Source organism: Ranitomeya variabilis, chromosome 2, assembly GCF_051348905.1.
Source record: "Ranitomeya variabilis isolate aRanVar5 chromosome 2, aRanVar5.hap1, whole genome shotgun sequence".
In the NCBI taxonomy this organism is placed as follows: Eukaryota; Metazoa; Chordata; class Amphibia; order Anura; family Dendrobatidae; genus Ranitomeya; species Ranitomeya variabilis.
Genome location: NC_135233.1, coordinates 732,970,471 through 732,990,177, shown reverse-complemented (window position 1 = coordinate 732,990,177; position 19,707 = coordinate 732,970,471). Strand labels below are relative to the sequence as shown.

At 41.4% G+C, this 19,707-nt stretch overlaps 1 protein-coding gene across 2 annotated transcripts in view; it reads left to right on the top strand.

Moving 5' to 3' along the window:
* Positions 1–17,702, top strand: part of LOC143807719 (uncharacterized) — a 345,126-nt gene extending 327,424 nt beyond the window's left edge. For both annotated transcript variants that reach the window (XM_077289578.1, XM_077289579.1), the window contains 2 exons: positions 7,160–7,287; positions 17,473–17,702. In XM_077289578.1, the coding sequence (XP_077145693.1) occupies positions 7,160–7,287; positions 17,473–17,565 (221 nt within the window). In that variant the 3' untranslated portion in view covers positions 17,566–17,702. The remainder of the gene's footprint in view (positions 1–7,159; positions 7,288–17,472) is intronic.
* The last annotated feature ends 2,005 nt before the right edge of the window (positions 17,703–19,707 follow it).

The following is a 19,707-nucleotide window of genomic DNA, read 5'->3' as shown; positions in this document are numbered from 1 at the left end:
CACAGTCAGACGGCAGTACAGATCGGACCGCAGTGTTCGGACTGGTCTTCCAACCCAAATGTGACCTCTGCATAGAAATATATGAAGCTGTTACGCTCGGGTTGGGAGAGCCGACGGCCAGTCCGTGCTTTGTGGTCCGATTTATACGGCCGTCTGATTGTACTCTTATAGTAAGCGGAAAACAGTATGAAAAAAATTAACAATAGAATTACATTTTTAGTTTGTTTGTTTTTTTAATCCGTCACTTAAACAAAAAAGGAATAAAGGGAAATGAACTAATTACATGAACCCCCTAAATTGCTCTACTGAAAACTACACAAAGTACATGAAAAGTATATAGGGAAAAAACAAGCCATTTTGATGCAAATACAATGGCTCTTGAAAAAGAATAAAAAAAACCCCAAAACAATAGAAAACAAAACAATTGGTCTTCAAAATAGGTCTAGTCTGTAATGGGTTAAATTTTGGAGCCAGAACTATTCAAAGCAGGATATTGAGATCTACTATCTAACTGGGTGTTGCCTTCAGTATCTAATTACACGTAATCTTGGGAGAGAAGCAGCCTGGTCAGTCTCTGCTGGTTGGTATACAGGGTGTAGGTTGTGCCCAGAAGTCTAATGTCAGCTCCGAAGTGACTGTTTTATACAATGCACCTTCTCTTCTAAAGAGAATCAGTCACTGGATTCACGCTGTCAAAATCGTGGGCACTATGAATTAGTCACTGGCTGCACAACTACAGCCGGGTATGGTTTGGTATATACACATACAGGAGACAAACACATGGAGCTGGGCAGGGAGAACCCGCAGCATCTCGTCACTCCCAGACGCAGCGTTGCCAACTTGACTTTTTATTTTTTCTCGACAGGTGAGCAAAAAATGACTGACAGACAATATTTTTTACGGATACATTGGAAAACCTTACATATTGTTATGATACATGTCGTCAGCCCATAATTGTGATATGAATACATCGGCTGCATTCACTGTAAACTGTAAAATGATAATTACATTGAACATGATCAGTGTCATTTTCTTCAGCCTCAAAAAATATCACAGACATCTCAAGTTTTGTTTAAAGACAGGGCAAAAAGCTGCCCTATTTTCACAATGTCCAGGAATTTCTGGACGGTTAGCAACCCAGCCCTTTGGGACCTGCTGGGAGTCAGTAACTGGTTCTGTTATCCCACTGGGTGATGAGGTTCCAGAAGGCAGCACGTTATCTGCGTTCTGGACACTGACGGCGGGTGACAGCAGCTATGCAGGCTTTCTCCCCGGCAGATTACAACACTTTCCCATTACCCTGATAAACTGGGGACACTCCTTTCCCACCATCCCAAATGGCTATCAGTACCGCTTTCCCACTACCCTGACAGATTGGAGATATTACTTTCCCACCACCCTGACAGACTGAGGACACTCTTTTCCTACCATCCCAACAGGCTATCAGTACCACTTTCCCACCACCCTGATAGACTGTGGATACTACTTTCCCTTCACCCTGACAGACTGAGGACAGTACTTTCCCACCAGACTGACAGACTGTGGACACTACTTTCCACAATCTTGACAGGCTGTGGGACACACTTTCCCACCATCCTGACAGACCATGGGACACACCCTCCCAGTATCCTGACAGGCTGTGGCTTACACTTTTCCTTCACCCTGACAATCTGTGGGACACACTTTCCCACCATCCAGACAGACTGCATATGAAACTTTCTCCCCCTCCCCTTTACCTCAGGAGTGGTGCTAATCATGGGGCAGCTACCACCAGCCATGTCCTAGTTCATTGTGACACTGGTTAGCTGCACGGGAACCACCTGCTTCATGATCCCCATGCCTGTTGCCATTGCCCTTAGCTCCGATGCTTGCTCCTTTTAGGGGATTCTGAGCAACATCACCGGATGAGATTTCATTCTGCACTGGTATTCTTGAGCCCCACAGTGATGGTGTCACCCACAGTAACTGGTTGCAAATTTTCACGGGCCCTCCCAGGCGCCCCGCCCACAAAAATAACAGCTGCAGTAGGCCTCTGGGCTTTGAGTGTTGAGTTCCTCTTTTGCCTCTCCAGGCTTGTGAGGCTGATGTGACCAGTTCAGTTGCAGATATAGCACCGATGAGAGTCATATGCAGGCCGGATGCTGGAAGATGGTGCGGGACCCCCCGAGGACTGGCTGGCAGGGGGATTATGTGTCGGCTTACCTCCTTTCACAAGAAAAAAAACTCCTTTCCAGCTGGCGACAGCTGACTTCCACACCTCAGGTGTATAATTCGACTCATAGGTATCTAAAATCTGTGTGGTCTTGGCAGACTTCTTTGGCTTCTTTTCCATCACAAACTGTAGCTGCTCCACAGGCTTTGGAAATTGGTCTTTCATCATCAGGTCCTTCAGTTTCTCGAACGTGGTAACCGATAGTCCATGGACCCACTGTTCAAAGTTGTTTCTGAGCCCATCCACCACATAACTGTAGCTGCTATGAGGTCCACGTTGGTGGGTCTGGAACTTTTTCACTACACCTCAGGAGTCAGCTGATATTTCCTGATCAGAGCCTTTTTGATGGCCTCATAGTTTCCATCATGATCTTAAGGGAGAGAGGCGAACACCTACAGAGCTTTACTTCATAGCCCTGGGATTAAATATTGCGTCCACTGGTCAACAGGCAACTGGTATTGTCTGCAGGCCTTTTCAAACCCCTTCAAAAACGTGTTTAGATCCGCGTCCTTGTCCATGACAGGAAAATGCTCGGGATGGGATTTAAAGGAGTGGACATTACTGGTCTCACTGCTCAGTGAGGTGGATGGCTCCTTCTGGATTCAGGATCATGTCAGCTGGTGGTCTCGCTCAGTTTAGGCCTGTCGCTTGGCAGCCTTTCGCTCGGCCTTTCGTTCAGCTCTCTCAGCCTCTCATTCAGCCTGACACTCGGCTCGCTCTTAAAATTGCTGGATCAGCTTCAGTCATTGTTCATGATTGTCTGCGTCGAGTTGCTGTAGGGACATCTGCAGGCTGGAGTCCCAGCTACCCTGGTTGCCGATGTTACTTGCATCCGTAGGTGGGACCTCTGCAGCAGTGCCGTCAAGGCCATGGCTTGCCTGCCCTTCATCAGGGCTTATGAAATACTGCTGGAGAGATAAGCGCAAAATAGGGTCTTATCCGGTGCAGATAGAATTAATATAGTCAGATTGTTCTTACCAGATGAAGCAATAGATAAAGCGTGTAAAAATAGCCGCTGCAGCAGATCCATGGGTCAGCAAGTGACTGTACTGAAGATAGATGAAGGGGATAACGTGGCTATGGTCCGCGCTGCCAAATAATTGAAGGTCCAAAGTGTTTCACACAAAGAAAGGTGGTTTACTCAATGCGTTTCAACATCTGAATGACTTCTTCATCAGGAAATACCACATTAATACCTATTAAACACTTAAAACATCTATCTTCATCAGGGCTTGGGTGATGGACTTGCTATGGGTCCTGTTGCAACAACTCAGTGATCATTTGCTGCCTGTTTTTGCCAGTGTAGTCAATCTGTCTGAAAATGCAGACGGGAGCAAGAGCTTCCTTCTTCAGCTGCTGTACCAAGTCTCCCTAACTGCCAAGTGTGCCAAATAAAAGATAGGATAGAAAAACAAGAAAGGGGAGAGGGGTGTAATTGCTACATGCACAGTATTGTCCCAAATATAAAACACTTAGTCTGATCCTCAAAACTCTGCCCAGAATTCTTGCAAGGACTTTATAAGTATTTAGTTCCAGGAATGATTGCTTAATTCAGCCACTAATATCCTACTACTTGCCATCAATTGTCAAAGATAATAGCCGGGGGGGTCACGCAGAACCCACCAATGTCACCAGTTTGTCACAGACGACCCTGGAGAGATCACACAGATCCCACCGCTGCCACCAGTATGTCAAGGGAAAGCAGCTCAGCTGCCTCCAATCGTCAGGACAATTACGTAATTGACTGACGAGTGATGAACGAGACCACGGCTGCTTCCACTACTAGGCCGGCTATTGCGGTCACTGCTTGCTCTGTAATACACAAAATAACTACAACAAAAAAACTATTTCTGGAGCTGCCACCACCAATAATTTATACAGGCCGCTTGGACACCTCTACAGGTAGTGTATGGCTTCAGGGGTGCGGTTTACAGAGCAAGAGGAACAGAGCTATTACAGTTTATATAGTTAACCCAGAAAAGTAGGCAGTGTTTATAAAATATATATATATATATATATATATATATATATATATATATATATATATATGATAAAAAATGGTTACAAACAATACAATATATTCTGTTACATTAAATAAAAAGGAATAACAAAAGAAAACTACTAAACCTAGGTCACGGAAATGGCTCAGAGCTTAGCAGAGGGAGGCACTCCGATTGGAAAATGGACAGAACCTACAACGAGCTGTACCTTTCAAGCACTGACAAGTACACACTCAAATACTGCTTTTTTATTAGCTCAAAGTTATCCCCACATACCTCCCTATGATGAGTCATGAGGGGGCGGATTGTGGGATGTGCTGGTCTGTTAGAATTTTTTTAGATCCCCCACTTCCAGTATATCTTTGACCCTGAAAGTTTCAGGCAGTAGATATTGACATCATATTTCTTATAATTATTTTACCGTTACATGGAGATTAGTGATGGGCGAACGTGTTCAGATAATGTCTTATCGGAGCATGCTCAAGTGTTATCCGAGTATCTTGGGCGTGCTCGTATATTATGTTTGGGTCCCTGTGACTGCATGATTTGTGTTTGTTAGACATCCTGAACACATGTGGGGATTCCCTAACAAACAGGCAATCCCTGCATGTGTTCAGGCTGTGTATATAATAATATACACCAGACCTACTCTATAAGAATACCTGTACATATAATAATATACACCAGATCTACCCTGTAAGAATACCAGTACCTATAATAATATATACCAGATCTACTCTGTAAGAAAACATGTATCTATAATAATATACACCAGACCTACACAGTAAGAATACCTGTACCTATAATAATATACACCAGACCTACCCTGTAAGAATACCTGTACTTATAATATACACCAGATCTACCCTGTAACAATACCTGTACATATGATTATATACACCAGACCTACCCTGTAAGAAAACCTGTACATATAATATTCACAAGATCTACCCTGTAAGAATACCTGTACCTATAATAATATACACCAGATCTACCCTGCAAGAATACCTGTACATCTGATAATATAAACCAGACCTACCCTGTAAGAATACCTGTACATATAATATACATCAGATCTATCCTGTAAGAATACCTGTACATATGATAATATACAACAGATCTACCCTGTAAGAATACCTGTACATATGATAATATACACCAGATGATCTATCCTGTAAGAATACCTGTACATATGATAATATACACCAGATCTATCCTGTAAGAATACCTGTACATATAATATACACCAGATCTACCCTGTAAGAATACCTGTACATATGATAATATACACCAGACCTACCCTGTAAGAATACCTGTACACATAATATACATCAGATCTATCCTGTAGGAATACCTGTACATATGATAATATACAACAGATCTACCCTGTAAGAATACCTGTACATATGATAATATACACCAGATGATCTATCCTGTAAGAATACCTGTACATATGATAATATACACCAGATCTATCCTGTAAGAATACCTGTACATATAATATACACCAGATCTACCCTGTAAGAATACCTGTACATATGATAATATACACCAGACCTACCCTGTAAGAATACCTGTACACATAATATACATCAGATCTATCCTGTAAGAATACCTGTACATATGATAATATACAACAGATGAATGATCTATCCTGTAAGAATACCTGTACATATAATATACACCAGATCTACCCTGCAAGAATACCTGTACATATGATAATATACACCAGACCTACCCTGTAAGAATATCTGTACACATAATATACATCAGATCTACCCTGTAAGAATACCTGTACATATGATAATATACACCAGATGATCTATCCTGTAAGAATACCTGTACATATGATAATATACACCAGATCTATCCTGTAAGAATACCTGTACATATAATATACACCAGATCTACCCTGTAAGAATACCTGTACATATGATAATATACACCAGATCTACCCTGCAAGAATACCTGTACATATGATAATATACACCAGACCTACCCTGTAAGAATACCTGTACATATAATGTACATCAGATCTATCCTGTAAGAATACCTGTACATATAATATACACCAGATGATCTATCCTGTAAGAATACCTGTACATATGATAATATACACCAGATCTACCCTGCAAGAATACCTGTACATATGATAATATACAACAGATCTACCCTGTAAGAATACCTGTACATATGATAATATACACCAGACATACCCTGTAAGAATACCTGTACATATAATGTACACCAGATCTACCCTGTAAGAATACCTGTACATATAATGTACACCAGATCTACCCTGTAAGAATACCTGTACATATAATGTACACCAGATCTACCCTGTAAGAATACCTGTACATATGATAATATACACCAGACCTACTCTGTAAGAATACCTGTACATATAATATACACCAGATCTACCCTGTAAGAATACCTGTACCTATGATAATATATACCAGATCTACCCTGTAAGAATACCTGTACGTATAATGTACACCAGATCTACCCTGTAAGAATACCTGTACCTATGATAATATACACCAGACCTACCCTGTAAGAATACCTGTACATATAATATACACCAGATCTACCCTGTAAGAATACCTGTACCTATGATAATATATACCAGATCTACCCTGTAAGAATACCTGTACGTATAATGTACACCAGATCTACCCTGTAAGAATACCTGTACCTATGATAATATACACCAGATCTACCCTGTAAGAATACCTGTACCTGTAATAATATACACCAGATCTACCCTGTAAGTATACCTGTACATATAATGTACACCAGACCTACCCTGTAAGAATACCTGTACATATAATATACACCAGATCTACCTGTAAGAATACTTATACTTGGCATATTAAATGTCCTGTACTGAAGCTATGACTTTGTACAGAGGCCGTTTTTAGTTAACATTTTTCTCTTTATACAGTGCCTACTTTTATGTCATCTGAAACATTGTCTTGCAACCAAGAAATATGGGATCCTCTGCAGTATTTTCCATCCACAGAAGCAAAATCCCTCATCTATGGGGAGCGGAGACTCCAGAGACCTAAAACGGTGAGAATTAGTATCTGATGTCTTTATTTTAAATTAATTAGACTGCCAAAAACCATCACATTAGCTTCTGGTCTAGAGGCTTGATGCGCAAATATATATATTGGTTATTGGAGCTGACGTGTAGAATACCCAGTATAGTTTTGCAATGTCATTATTAAGGATAGAGAAAGTTGCTGACGAATTGTAACTGTCCAACTGTTCACTGCTATTACTCCTACAGTAGAGAGACTGCTCCACTCACTGCCAGCCTTTTATACACGATGCCTATTGTAACTCCACTTCATTGTACATAATGGCACATCTACATTGTTCACACTGTGTGCACAATTTTTAGTCAAGTCAGTATTTTGACCATATCATCATTTTATGATTTTCCAACTCCAAGCAGTATAAACTTGAATGCTAATTATATGAAGCAGATCAGGAGATGTACGGTATATTTGTGTAATGAGGGAGGATGTGGCCTACGGATATCATCACTCTCTATCAAGGTGTGCAGAATTATTAGGCAGCTTGTTTTCCTCAGATAAAAAGGGCCAAAGAAGAGATTTAACTTACTCTGAAAGGACAAAAATCATTAAAAGTCTTAGAGAGGGATGAAGCACTATTGAAATTGCTAAGATATTGGGGTGCGGTCACCAAACCATGAAAGGTTTTGTTGCAAACAGTTTACAAGGTCACAAAAGTTGTGTTGGGGAATAAAAGAGACAAATTAAATGCCAAACATATGAGAAGACTCAAACGTGAAGCGACTAGGACACCCTTATCCTTCAGTGCTGTCATATTCCAGAACTACAACCTCCCTGAAGAGACCAGAACAAGAGGTTCAGTGCTCAGAGGCAAGGCTGAAATATAAGTTGAAATGTCAAGACTGGGCCAAGAAATACAGTGGGGAAAATAAGTATTCGATCCCTTGCTGATTTTGTAAGTTTGCCCACTGACAAAGACATGAACAGTCTATAATTTTAAGGGTATGTTAATTTTAACACTGAGAGATAAAATATAAAAAATCAAATCCAGAAAATCACATTGTATAAATTATATACATTTATTTGCATTTTGCAGTGAGAAATAAGTATTTGATCCCACTGGCAAACAATACTTAATACTTGGTGGCAAAACCCTTGTTGGCAAGCACAGCAGTCAGATGTTTTTTGTAGTTGATGATGAGGTTTGTGCACATGTCAGGAGGAATTTTGATCCACTGCTCTTTGCAGATCATCTCTAAATCATTAAGATTGTAAGGCTGTCACTTGGTAACTCGGAGCTTCAACTCCCTCCATAAGTTTTCTATGGGATTAAGGTCTGAAGACTGGCTAGGCCACTCCATGACCTTAATGTGTTTCTTTTTGATCCACTCCTTTGTTGTGTTGGCTGTATGTTTTGGGTCATTGTCTTGATGGAAGACCCAGCCACGACCCATTTTTAATGTCCTGGCGGAGGGAAGGAGGTTGTCACTCAGGATTTTACTGTACATGGCTCCATCCATTCTCCCATTGATGCAGTGAAGTAGTCATGTGGTCTTAGCATAGAAACACCCCAAAACATAATGTTTCCACCTCCATGATTGACAGTGGGGACGGTGTTCTTTGGGTCATAGGCAGCATTTCTCTTCCTCCAAACAACGCAAGTTAATGCCAAAAACCTCAATTTTTGTCTCATCTGACCACAGCACCTTCTCTCAATCACTCATAGAAACATCCAGGTGTTCATTGGCAAACTTCAGAGGGGCCTGCACATGTGCCTTCTTGAGCAGGGGACCTTGCGGGCATTGCAGGATTTTAAACCTTTATGGCATAATGTGTTAGCAATGGTTTTCTTGGTGACTGTGGTCCGAGATGCCTTGAGATCATTAACAAGTCCCCAACATGTAGTTTTAGGCCGATCTCTCACCTTCCTCATGATCAAGGATATTGATGGATGAAATTTTGCATGGCGCCCCAGATTGATGTCGATCTTGTATTTCTTCCCTTTTCTTACTAGTGCACCAATAGTTGTTTCCTTCTAACCCAGCATCTTACTTATGATTTTGTAGCCCATTCCAGCTTTGTGCAGGTCTATGATTTTGTACCTGACATCCTTAGAAAGCTCTTTGGTCTTGCCCATGATGTAGATGTTAGAGTGTGACTGATTAATTGAGTCTGTGGTCAGGAGTCTTTTATAAAGGTGACTATGTAAGACAGCTGTCTTTAATGCAGGTATCGCGTTGATTAGGAGCGTCTAACTGGTCTGTAGGAGCCAAAATTCTAAATGGTTGGTAGGGGATCGAATTCTTATTTCTCACTGCAAAATGCAAATAAATGTATATAATTTATACAATGTGATTTTCTGGATTTTAATTTAAATATTCTATCTGTCAATGTTAAAATTAATTTACCCTTAAAATTAAAGATTGTTCGTTACAAAATCAGCAAGGGATCAAATACTTATTTCCCACACTGTATCTGAGGACTGATTTTTTTTAAAGGTTTTATGGACTGATTTGATGAGAATGACTCTTGATGGACAAGATGTACAAGCCCTTGGCTGGATCAGTAACGAGCACAGTCCTCCACTTCGACTCAGACACCAGCAAGGTGGATGTGGGGTACTGCTATGGGCTGGTACTGTTAAAGATGTTTGTGTCGGACCTTTTTGGGTTGATGGACTGCTTCCAGTTTTTAGATGACACTTTCTTCAAGCTGTGGTGCAGAAAAAAGTGCATCTTTCAAGAATAACAATTTTTATGTTGGACAGTTCTGCATCTCGGGCATCAAATTCTCCACTACGTGGCTAGTGCCTTAGCTAATGCCAGCAAAGGCATTAAAGATGAAATAAAAATGACTTGGCCCCCTTCCTCACCTGACCTAAACCCTATTGAGAATGTTTGGGCCCTTCTTAAATGGGAGATTTACGGTGAAGGAAACCAGTACACCTCTTTGAACAGAGTCTGGGAGACTGTGGTTGGTGCTGCCCAAAATGTCGATCGTCAACAAATCAAGAGACAGACTCCATGGATGGAAGGCTTATGACTGTAAGTGAATAGAATGGTGCCTATTCTGGTCACTGATATTTTTTGGAAAATGTCAGAAATGTATTTTGTACATTTTGAGTTGTTTGGTTACTATTCTCATTTTAGGGCCATGTTCACACATTCAGTATTTGGTCAGTATTTTGCACCTGTATTTGTAAGCCAAAACCAGGAGTGGGTGATAAATGTAGAAGTGGTGATGTGTTTCTGTTATACTTCTCCTCTGTCTGTTCCTCTCCTGGTTTAGGCTTACAAATACTGAGGTAAAAAACTGACCAAATACTGAAAGTGTGAATATGGCCGAAGGCTGTGGTCACACAAGCGTATAACAAAATTGGTTATAATCTCATCCAGAAGGGTAAAACAGGTAAAAAAATACAAAATGTGGAGTGAAAAGTTTTTTCTGCCCCACATTCCCTAGATAAAAGTACAATAACATAGGGTTAATTAGCCCGCTGCCTATGTCAGAATCTTAAGCCAAACCTTGACCTTGTTCAGGAATGAAAGGAAAATAAATGAATACACAAAGATAAGGCCATGAACCAAGCCAAAGATCTGAACATCTTCCATGAACAGCCCAAAGCTTGAATCTCAAGAACCTAAAATGTACTTTACTTGTGGGACAATCCCTATTTACAATAGATCCTGGAATAATAACAATCTCCTCAACTGGATATTTGGGGGGGAATGTTTGTGCTGATCACATCTTATAAATGTCCAACCATGCACAGCCGCCCCAGCCCATGGCCCGCACACAACCCAGCCCCCCCAGCCGCATGGATGAGAGTGAAGCACAAGTCACCTGTACCAAGTGTGTTCTGAATATGGCTGAGAAATAAAATGCAGATCTGCATGGCCTCATTGAATGACATTGGTCCGAGTGTTATCCCTTTTTTTTATCAGATTGCACTCATCCGATTTATACACTCTTATGAGCAAGCCTTTACAGATGAAAATAATCAATTTAGATGTGAACAGTTATGTTTTAAATTTTTTGAACACTAGTAGTTGCCAAATAATTATTCACACATAGATCTTCTCCTAATAAAGACAAAACCTCACTTTTATATTTTTTGAGCTTCGGGTTTAAATTTTTAAATTTGAATGAAGACTTGGCGCACAAGCGGATGAAAAGGTTAACAATTTTAATGTGGTCCAAAGTGCCCGTCAGCGTCCTAGGACAAATGGTGGATAGCATGTCCCGTGAGAACTCTAAGGCCGTATGAGAGCTCTTACGGACGTATGAGAGGTGCAGAAAATACGGATTGCATACAGTACAATGATTCTCTATGGCCCAGCTCCTATCTGCCGTATTTTACTGATCCGTATTATACGGTCTTGTACGGCCATAGAAAATCGCAGCATGCTGCGTTTGTCACCGTATTGCGCAAAAAAATCGTCAATGAAAGTCTATGGGGGCGAGAAAAATACGGATTACACACGGACCATGCGTGTGACTTGCGAGAAATACGCAGCGGTGTTCTATAGAAAGGCCAGCAATTCAGTGCGGTGTACAGTAAAATCACACTGACAGAATAGAATAGAATAGGTAGAATAAATGTCTACACATAGAATAGGTATATATATATAATATGTCAGTGAGACACATATATATTTATATTTCATACAGCGCTAGACATCATAAAAGCCGGTAATTCAATTGCCGGCTTTTGCCATCTCCTTCCCAAACCCGACATGATATGAGACATGGTTTACATACAGTAAACCATCTCATATCCCTTTTTTTTTTGCATATTCCACACTACTAATGTTAGTAGTGTGTATGTGCAAAATTTGGGCCCTCTAGCTATTAAATTAAAGTGTTAAATCGCAGAAAAAATTCGGAATTTTTCCCACGCTCGAGTTCATATGAGGACATCCAGCAGAGGGCGCATCACCGCGACTCAAGGTAACTACAGGACATTCCCCTGCATTCCATTCATTCACCAAGTTTTACAGACAGGAGCGACTGCATTAGCAGAGCTCCTGGATGTAAAATGATTTAACCCCTTCAGATGGATTTACATCATGGGACGTGACCTGAACAACGGAAGGTATGGGATATTGTTGTTTTTTTATTTTTCCTTTTTTACAGAACGAGGGTCTTCATGTGGATTAAGAGTCTAATAAAATATTAAAACACCCTGTCTTTATTTCATTAAAGTACTTTGTAACAATGTGTGTTTTATTAACCATTTCGTACTATTGGATTAATAATGGATAGGTGTCATAATTGACACCTCTCCATTATTAACCAGGCTAAATGTCACCTTACAATAGCAAGGTGACATTAACCCTTCATTACCCCATATCCCACCGCTACACAGGAGTGGGAAGAGAGTGGCCAAGTGCCAGAATAGGCGAATCTTCCAGATGTGTCTTTTCTGGGGTGGCTGGGGGCAGACGTTTTTAGCCTGGGGGGGGGCCAATAACCATGGACCCTCTCTAGGCTATTAATATCTGCCCTCAGACACTGGCTTTACCACTCTGGCAGAGAAAATTGGAGCCCACGCCAGTTTTTTTCCGCGATTTAACCCTTTCATTTAATAGCTAGAGGGCCCAAATTTTGCACATACACACTACTAACAGTAGTGTGGAATATGCAAAAAAAAAAAGGGATATGAGATGGTTTACTGTATGTAAACCATGTCTCATATCCTGTCGGGTTTGGGAAGAAGATAGCAAAAGCCGGCAATTGAATTATCGGCTTTTATGATATGATCTAGCGCTGAATTAAATATAAATATATATATGTGTCTCAATGACATATATATATATATATATATATATATATATATACATATATATATAGATACTGTATATATGTTTTAACGAACATTTGAGCACATAAATCCATTAGATGTCGGTTTTGCAAGCCTGCGAGAAAATATCGCAGTACGGATGCCATACGGAGGATGACATGCGCAAAATACGCTGCCACACCCTGCCTACGGATGACATACGGATCACTATTTTGGGAACATTTCAGCGTATTACGGCCGTAAAAAACGGACCGTAATTTCATACGCTGAGTCTGACGCTGGCCTAATACAATACCGATTGAACAAAACGGCCTACTTTAAGCGCCTACTATGCCTTCTACTATAAAAGCCCTAGGACGCTGACGGGCCTCTTTATATATTCTAAACATAAGCAGTCAGTACACTCATGAAGGTTGCAGTTGTATGACCGAATCGTTTTAAGTCATTGTACTGAATTTGTGGATTTATATTACTTTGGACCACATTAATATTGTTTTCATCCGCTTGTGTGCCAAGTCTTCATTCAGCTTATTGTAAAGGTCTGGGTCCCTACTTGAGCACCAGCAAATATAAAAGGTTTTGCCAGGTTATATTCTTATTTAATTTTTTTTTATTTGACTGACTGCTCTGTGGTTGTTCAATAATAAAATTAATCATTAGTGATGAGCGAATATACTCGTTACTCGAGATTTCTCGAGCATGCTCAGGTGTCCTCTGAGTATTTTTTAGTGCTCGGAGTTTTAGTTTTTAGCGCCGCAGTTGAATGATTTACACCTGTTAGCCAGCATAAGTACATGTGGGGGTTGCCTGGCTGCTAGGGAATCCCCACATGTACTTATGCTGGCTAACAGATGTAAAACATTCAGCTGCGGCAAGAAAAACTAAATCTCCGAGCACTAAAAAATACTAGGACACCCGAGCGTGCTTGAGAAATCTCGAGTAACGAGTATATTCGCTCATCACTATTAACCCCTTCCTGACATCGGACGTACTATCCCGTCAAGGTGGGGTGGGCCCGTATGACCACCGACGGGATAGTACGTCATCACCGATCGGCGGCGCTCACGAGGGGAGCGCGGCCGATCGCGGCCGGGTGTCAGCTGCATATCGCAGCTGACATCCGGCACTATGTGCCAGGAGCGGTCACGGACCGCCCCGGCACATTAACCCCCGGCACACCGCGATCAAACATGATCGCGGTGTGCCGGCGGTATAGGGAAGCATCGCGCAGGGAGGGGGCTCCCTGCGGGCTTCCCTGAGACCCCCGGAGCAACGCGATGTGATCGCGTTGCTCCGAGGGTCTCCTACCTCCCTCCTCGCCGCAGGTCCCGGATCCAAGATGGCCGCGGCATCCGGGTCCTGCAGGGAGGGAGGTGGCTTACCGAGTGCCTGCTCAGAGCAGGCGCTTGGTAAGCCTGCAGCCCTGCACAGCAGATCGTCGATCTGACAGAATGCTGTGCACACTGTCAGATCAATGATCTGTAATGTCCCCCCCGGGACAAAGTAAAAAAGTATACACATATACACATATTTAGTATTGCCGCGTCCGTAACGACCCAACCTATAAAACTGCCCCACTAGTTAACCCCTTCAGTAAACACCGTAAGAAAAAAAAAAAAAAAACGAGGCAAAAAACAACGCTTTATTATCATACCGCCGAACAAAAAGTGGAATAACACGCGATCAAAAAGACTGATATAAATAACCGTGGTACCGCTGAAAATGTCATCTTGTCCCGCAAAAAACGAGCCACCATACAGCATCATCAGCAAAAAAATAAAAAAGTTATAGTCCTGAGAATAAAGAGATACCAAAATAATTATTTTTTCTATAAAATAGTTTTTATCGTATAAAAGCGCCAAAACATTAAAAAAATGATATAAATGAGATATCGCTGTAATCATACTGACCCGATGAATAAAACTGCTTTATCAATTTTACCAAACGCGGAACGGTATAAACGCCTCCCCCAAAAGAAATTCATGAATAGCTGGTTTTTGATCACTCTGCCTCACAAAAATCGGAATAAAAAGCGATCAAAAAATGTCACGTGTCCGAAAATGTTACCAATGAAAACGACAACTCGTCCCGCAAAAAACAAGATCTCACATGACTCTGTGGACTCAAATATGGAAAAATTATAGCTCTCAAAATGTGGTAACGCAAAAAATATTTTTTGCAATGAAAAGCGTCTTTCAGTGTGTGACGGCTGCCAATCATAAAAATCCGCTAAAAAACCCGCTATAAAAGTAAATCAAACCCCCCTTCATCACCCCCTTAGTTAGGGAAAAATACAAAAATTAAAAAATGTATTTATTTCCATTTTCCCATTAGGGTTAGGACTAGAGTTAGGGCTAGGGTTAGGGTGAGGGCAAGCGTTAGGGCTAGGGTTAGGGTTGGGGCTAGGGTTAGGGTTGGGGCTAGGGTTAGGGTTGGGGCTAGTGATAGGGCTAGGGTTATTGCTAGGGTTATTGCTAGGGTTAGTGCTAGGGTTGGGGCTAGGGTTGGGGCTACAATTAGGGTTGGGGCTAAAGATAGGGTTAGGGTTTGGATTACATTTACGGTTGGGAATAGGGTTGGGTGTGTCTGGGTTAGAGGAGTGGTTAGGGTTACTGTTGGGATTAGGGTAAGGGGTGTGTTTGGATTAGGGTTTCAGTTATAATTGGGGGGGCACATCAGGGGCTCTCCAAACGGGACATGGCATCCGATCTGAATTCCAGCCAATTCTGCGTTGAAAAAGGAAAACAGTGCTCCTTCCCTTCAGAGCTCTCCCGTGTGCCCAAACAGGGGTTTACCCCAACATATGGGGCATCAGCGTACTCAGGACAAATTGGACATCATCTTTTGGGGTCCAATTTATCCTGATACCCTTGTGAAAATACAAAACTAGGGGCTAAAAAATCATTTTTGTGAAAAAAAAAAGGAATTTTTATTTTCACGGCTCTGCGTTATAAACTGTAGTGAAACACTTGGGGGTTCAAAGTTCTCACAACACATCTAGATAAGTTCCTTGGGGGGTCTAGTTTCCAATATGGGGTCACTTGTGGGGGGTTTGTACTGTTTGGGTACATCAGGGGCTCTGCAAATGCAACGTGATGCCTGCAGACCAATCCATTTAAGTCTGCATTCCAAATGGCGATCCTTCCCTTCCGAGCTCTGTCATGCGCCCAAACAGTGGTTCCCCCCTACATATGGGGTATCAGCGTACTCAGGACAAATTGGACAACAACTTTTGGGGTCCAATTTATCCTGATACCCTTGTGAAAATACAAAACTGGGGGCTAAAACATTTTTGTGAAAAAAAAAAAGAATTTTTATTTTCACGGCTCTACGTTATAAACTGTAGTGAAACACTTGGGGGTTCAAAGCTCTCAAAACACATCTAGATAAGTTCCTTAGGGGGTCTACTTTCCAAAATGGTGTCACTTGTGGGGGTTTTTAATGTTTAGGCACATCAAGGGCTCTCCAAACGCAACATGGCGTCCCATCTCAATTCCAGTCAATTTTGCATTGAAAAGTCAAATGGCGCTCCTTTCCTTCCGAGCTCTGCTATGCGCCCAAACAGTGGTTTACCCCCACATATGGGGTATCAGCGTACTCAGGACAAATTGTCCAACAAATTTTGGGGTCTATTTTCTCCTGTTACCCTTGGTAAAATAAAACAAATTGGAGCTGAAATAAATTGTGTGAAAAAAAGTTAAATGTTCATTTTTATTTAAACATTCCAAAAATTCCTGTGAAACACCTGAAGGGTTAATAAACTTCTTGAAAGTGGTTTTGAGTACCTTGAGGGGTGCAGTTTTTAGAATGGTGTCACACTTGGGTATTTTCTATCATATAGACCCCTCAAAATGACTTCAAATGAGATGTGGTCCCTAAAAAAAAAATGGTGTCGTAAAAATGAGAAATTGCTGGTCAACTTTTAACCCTTATAACTCCGTCACAAAAAAAAATTTTGGTTCCAAAATTGTGCTGATGTAAAGTAGACATGTGGGAAATGTTACTTATTAAGTATTTTGCGTGACATATGTCTGTGATTTAAGGGCATAAAAATTCAAAGTTGGAAAATTGCGAAATTTTCAAAATTTTCGCCAAATATTCGTTTTTTTCACAAATAAACGCAAGTTATATCGAAGAAATTTTACCACTATCATGAAGTACAATATGTCACGAGAAAACAATGTCAGAATCGCCAAGATCCGTTGAAGGGTTCCAGAGTTATAACCTCATAAAGGGACAGTGGTCAGAATTGTAAAAATTGGCCCGGTCATTAACGTGCAAACCACCCTTGGGGGTGAAGGGGTTAATCATCAAAAATACAAATTCCCTAATAATTGTGCACACAGTCTCAGCCTATAATATGTCTTTACTTTTTTTATGGTGTAGTGAACTGATGTCGTTTTAACTTTCCAGGTACCCAGCAGATGCCGAGCTCGTGAGCGGGCAGACAGCACATCACAAGCCATTCTCACCCAGCTCCAAGAACTCAGGCTCAGTACTAAGTGATCTCCCTAACCTAAAGCTAATAGCCAGGCTATCCTCATCAACCAGACATTCCTATGCTTTAGTTTTTTTTCACACAGCGCCTTTAGGTTTGGATTTCTTTTTCCCTTAATAATAAAGATCTTAATTTAAAAACTGCATTTTGTGATTACTTGTGTTATCTTTCTCTAATATTTACATTTGTTTGGTGATCTGAAATATTTAAGTGTGAAAAACATGCAAAAGAGTAAGAAAACAGCAAGGGGGCAAACACTTTCACACAACTGTACTTGTGCCCAGGTGGTGGTAGTTTTTAGATCATAACATAGATCAATGCAGATAATGTGTATTTATTAAAGACAAAGAATGAAAAACATTAATAAAAAATAATTTTGTGTGTGATATACCTTATAAAAATGTTGCACCTCTTGTGAGCAATGTCTGACACTACAGATTTCTTCTGTGCCAGCTCTGGTTTGTCTATTCTGCACACAATTCGCTCCTCAAGTCGCACAGCTACTACTGCTACTGATCATTTCACACAGTATTTCATCTACATATCTGGGTGTAATAGAAAACTAAATTCTATTTTCACTTTAAACTTTTTATTTTTCTTCCCTGTCAGGTAGTGTCTAATAATTATTTGTAAATGTGTTGTTTACTGCTTTTTATTGTTTTAAAACATTGTCCCATGTTAATCTGAAAATAAGAAAAAAACATATATTCACCTATGCGACCACCTCTGTTGTAGTCGCTTCCTCTTGCGAAGGGGGCGTTGAAATGTTAGGTGGCTGCTGCAGTAGTCACATGTCATCCCTGCCAGAAGAGATAGTTAGGAGACTGTTTCTTCTGGCAGCAGTACTGAGGAACAGTGGAGGTCTACTAGGTAAGCTTTTTATGGAAATGCGCCACTCCAGTGTTATTTTTATTGCAGTCCTCTTTTGTTCTCAGCACCGCTCTGGTCAGTCTCCAGCAGTCGCTCCAGTTTTTGCTGGAGCGATCAGGAAGTAACTACTGAACATAAATCTATGAGAGCCAGAACAAAGTGCTGAAGATGGTGGCTGGTAAATATAAGACTAGGGGCAGGGAACTTACATTAGTAGCACCACTCTGGCGCTTAACTAAAAAAAAAACCAGGGGTGGTACTTTAAGACCACCATTGGCCTTTAAAGATATACATATATATATATATATATATATATATATATATATATATATATATATATATATATATATATATATATATATTTTTTTTTTTTTTCAAATCAAATCAGCTTTATTGGCAGGACCAAATAAACATCAGTTTTGCCAAAGCACAAGTACAATAGGGAATAGGGAGCAGGGACTGTGGGGATAATGGGTGAGGACTGCGGGGACGATGGATGGGGTGCAGGGTGGGGGTAAGGAAGTCCATGGCATATCATGGTTGTCTTTCTCGCAGTCTATGGCAAGCGCTCACATACTGGGCTGCTATCTCCACTGCGCTCTCTTCTTCCCCCAGCAGGATATATGTTTTCTCTTCCTCCTTCATGGAGCTGAAATCCGGGAAGAGATGTGAGTCTCCTGAAGTGAATGTCCCTCACTGCTGAGTATTTGGGGCAGTGTAGCAGGAAGTGGGTCTCATCCTCCAGGGTCTCCAGGTCACAGTGTAGGCACAGTCTGTCTTCTCTGGGCTTGTAGCTCTGTCTGTGCAGGCCGACCTCGATGGCCAGATTGTGGGCGCTGAGTCTATACCGGCTCAGGATCTGGCGGTCTCTGGGATCTGAGAGTTTCTCCAGATATGGGGCCAGTCTGTAGTCTCTCTGTAGACTCTGGTACACGGTCAGTTTCTGTGAGCTGCTGATTTCGTTCCTCCAGACACTGACGTACCTCTCCTGCCCCTCCTCTACCATCTTCCTGATTGTGGCTTTTGTCGAGTTGTTTTGGTTGACGGTTCGGGCAGGTTGGGTTTGGGTGAGCTGTTCTGGGGGTCCTGGTTTGTGGGGACCACCTATATGTAGCATGGCTTTATGGTGATGGGAGCTTGGGTTGCTACTCTGCAGGTGAGCCTGAAAGGACAGCACCCTCTTCAGGACAGCTAGGTGCAGTGGGAATCTGCCCAGCTCAGCTCGGCAGGCATTGTTGGTGGTGCTCCGATGGACCTGAAGGTGTTTACAGAATTCCAGG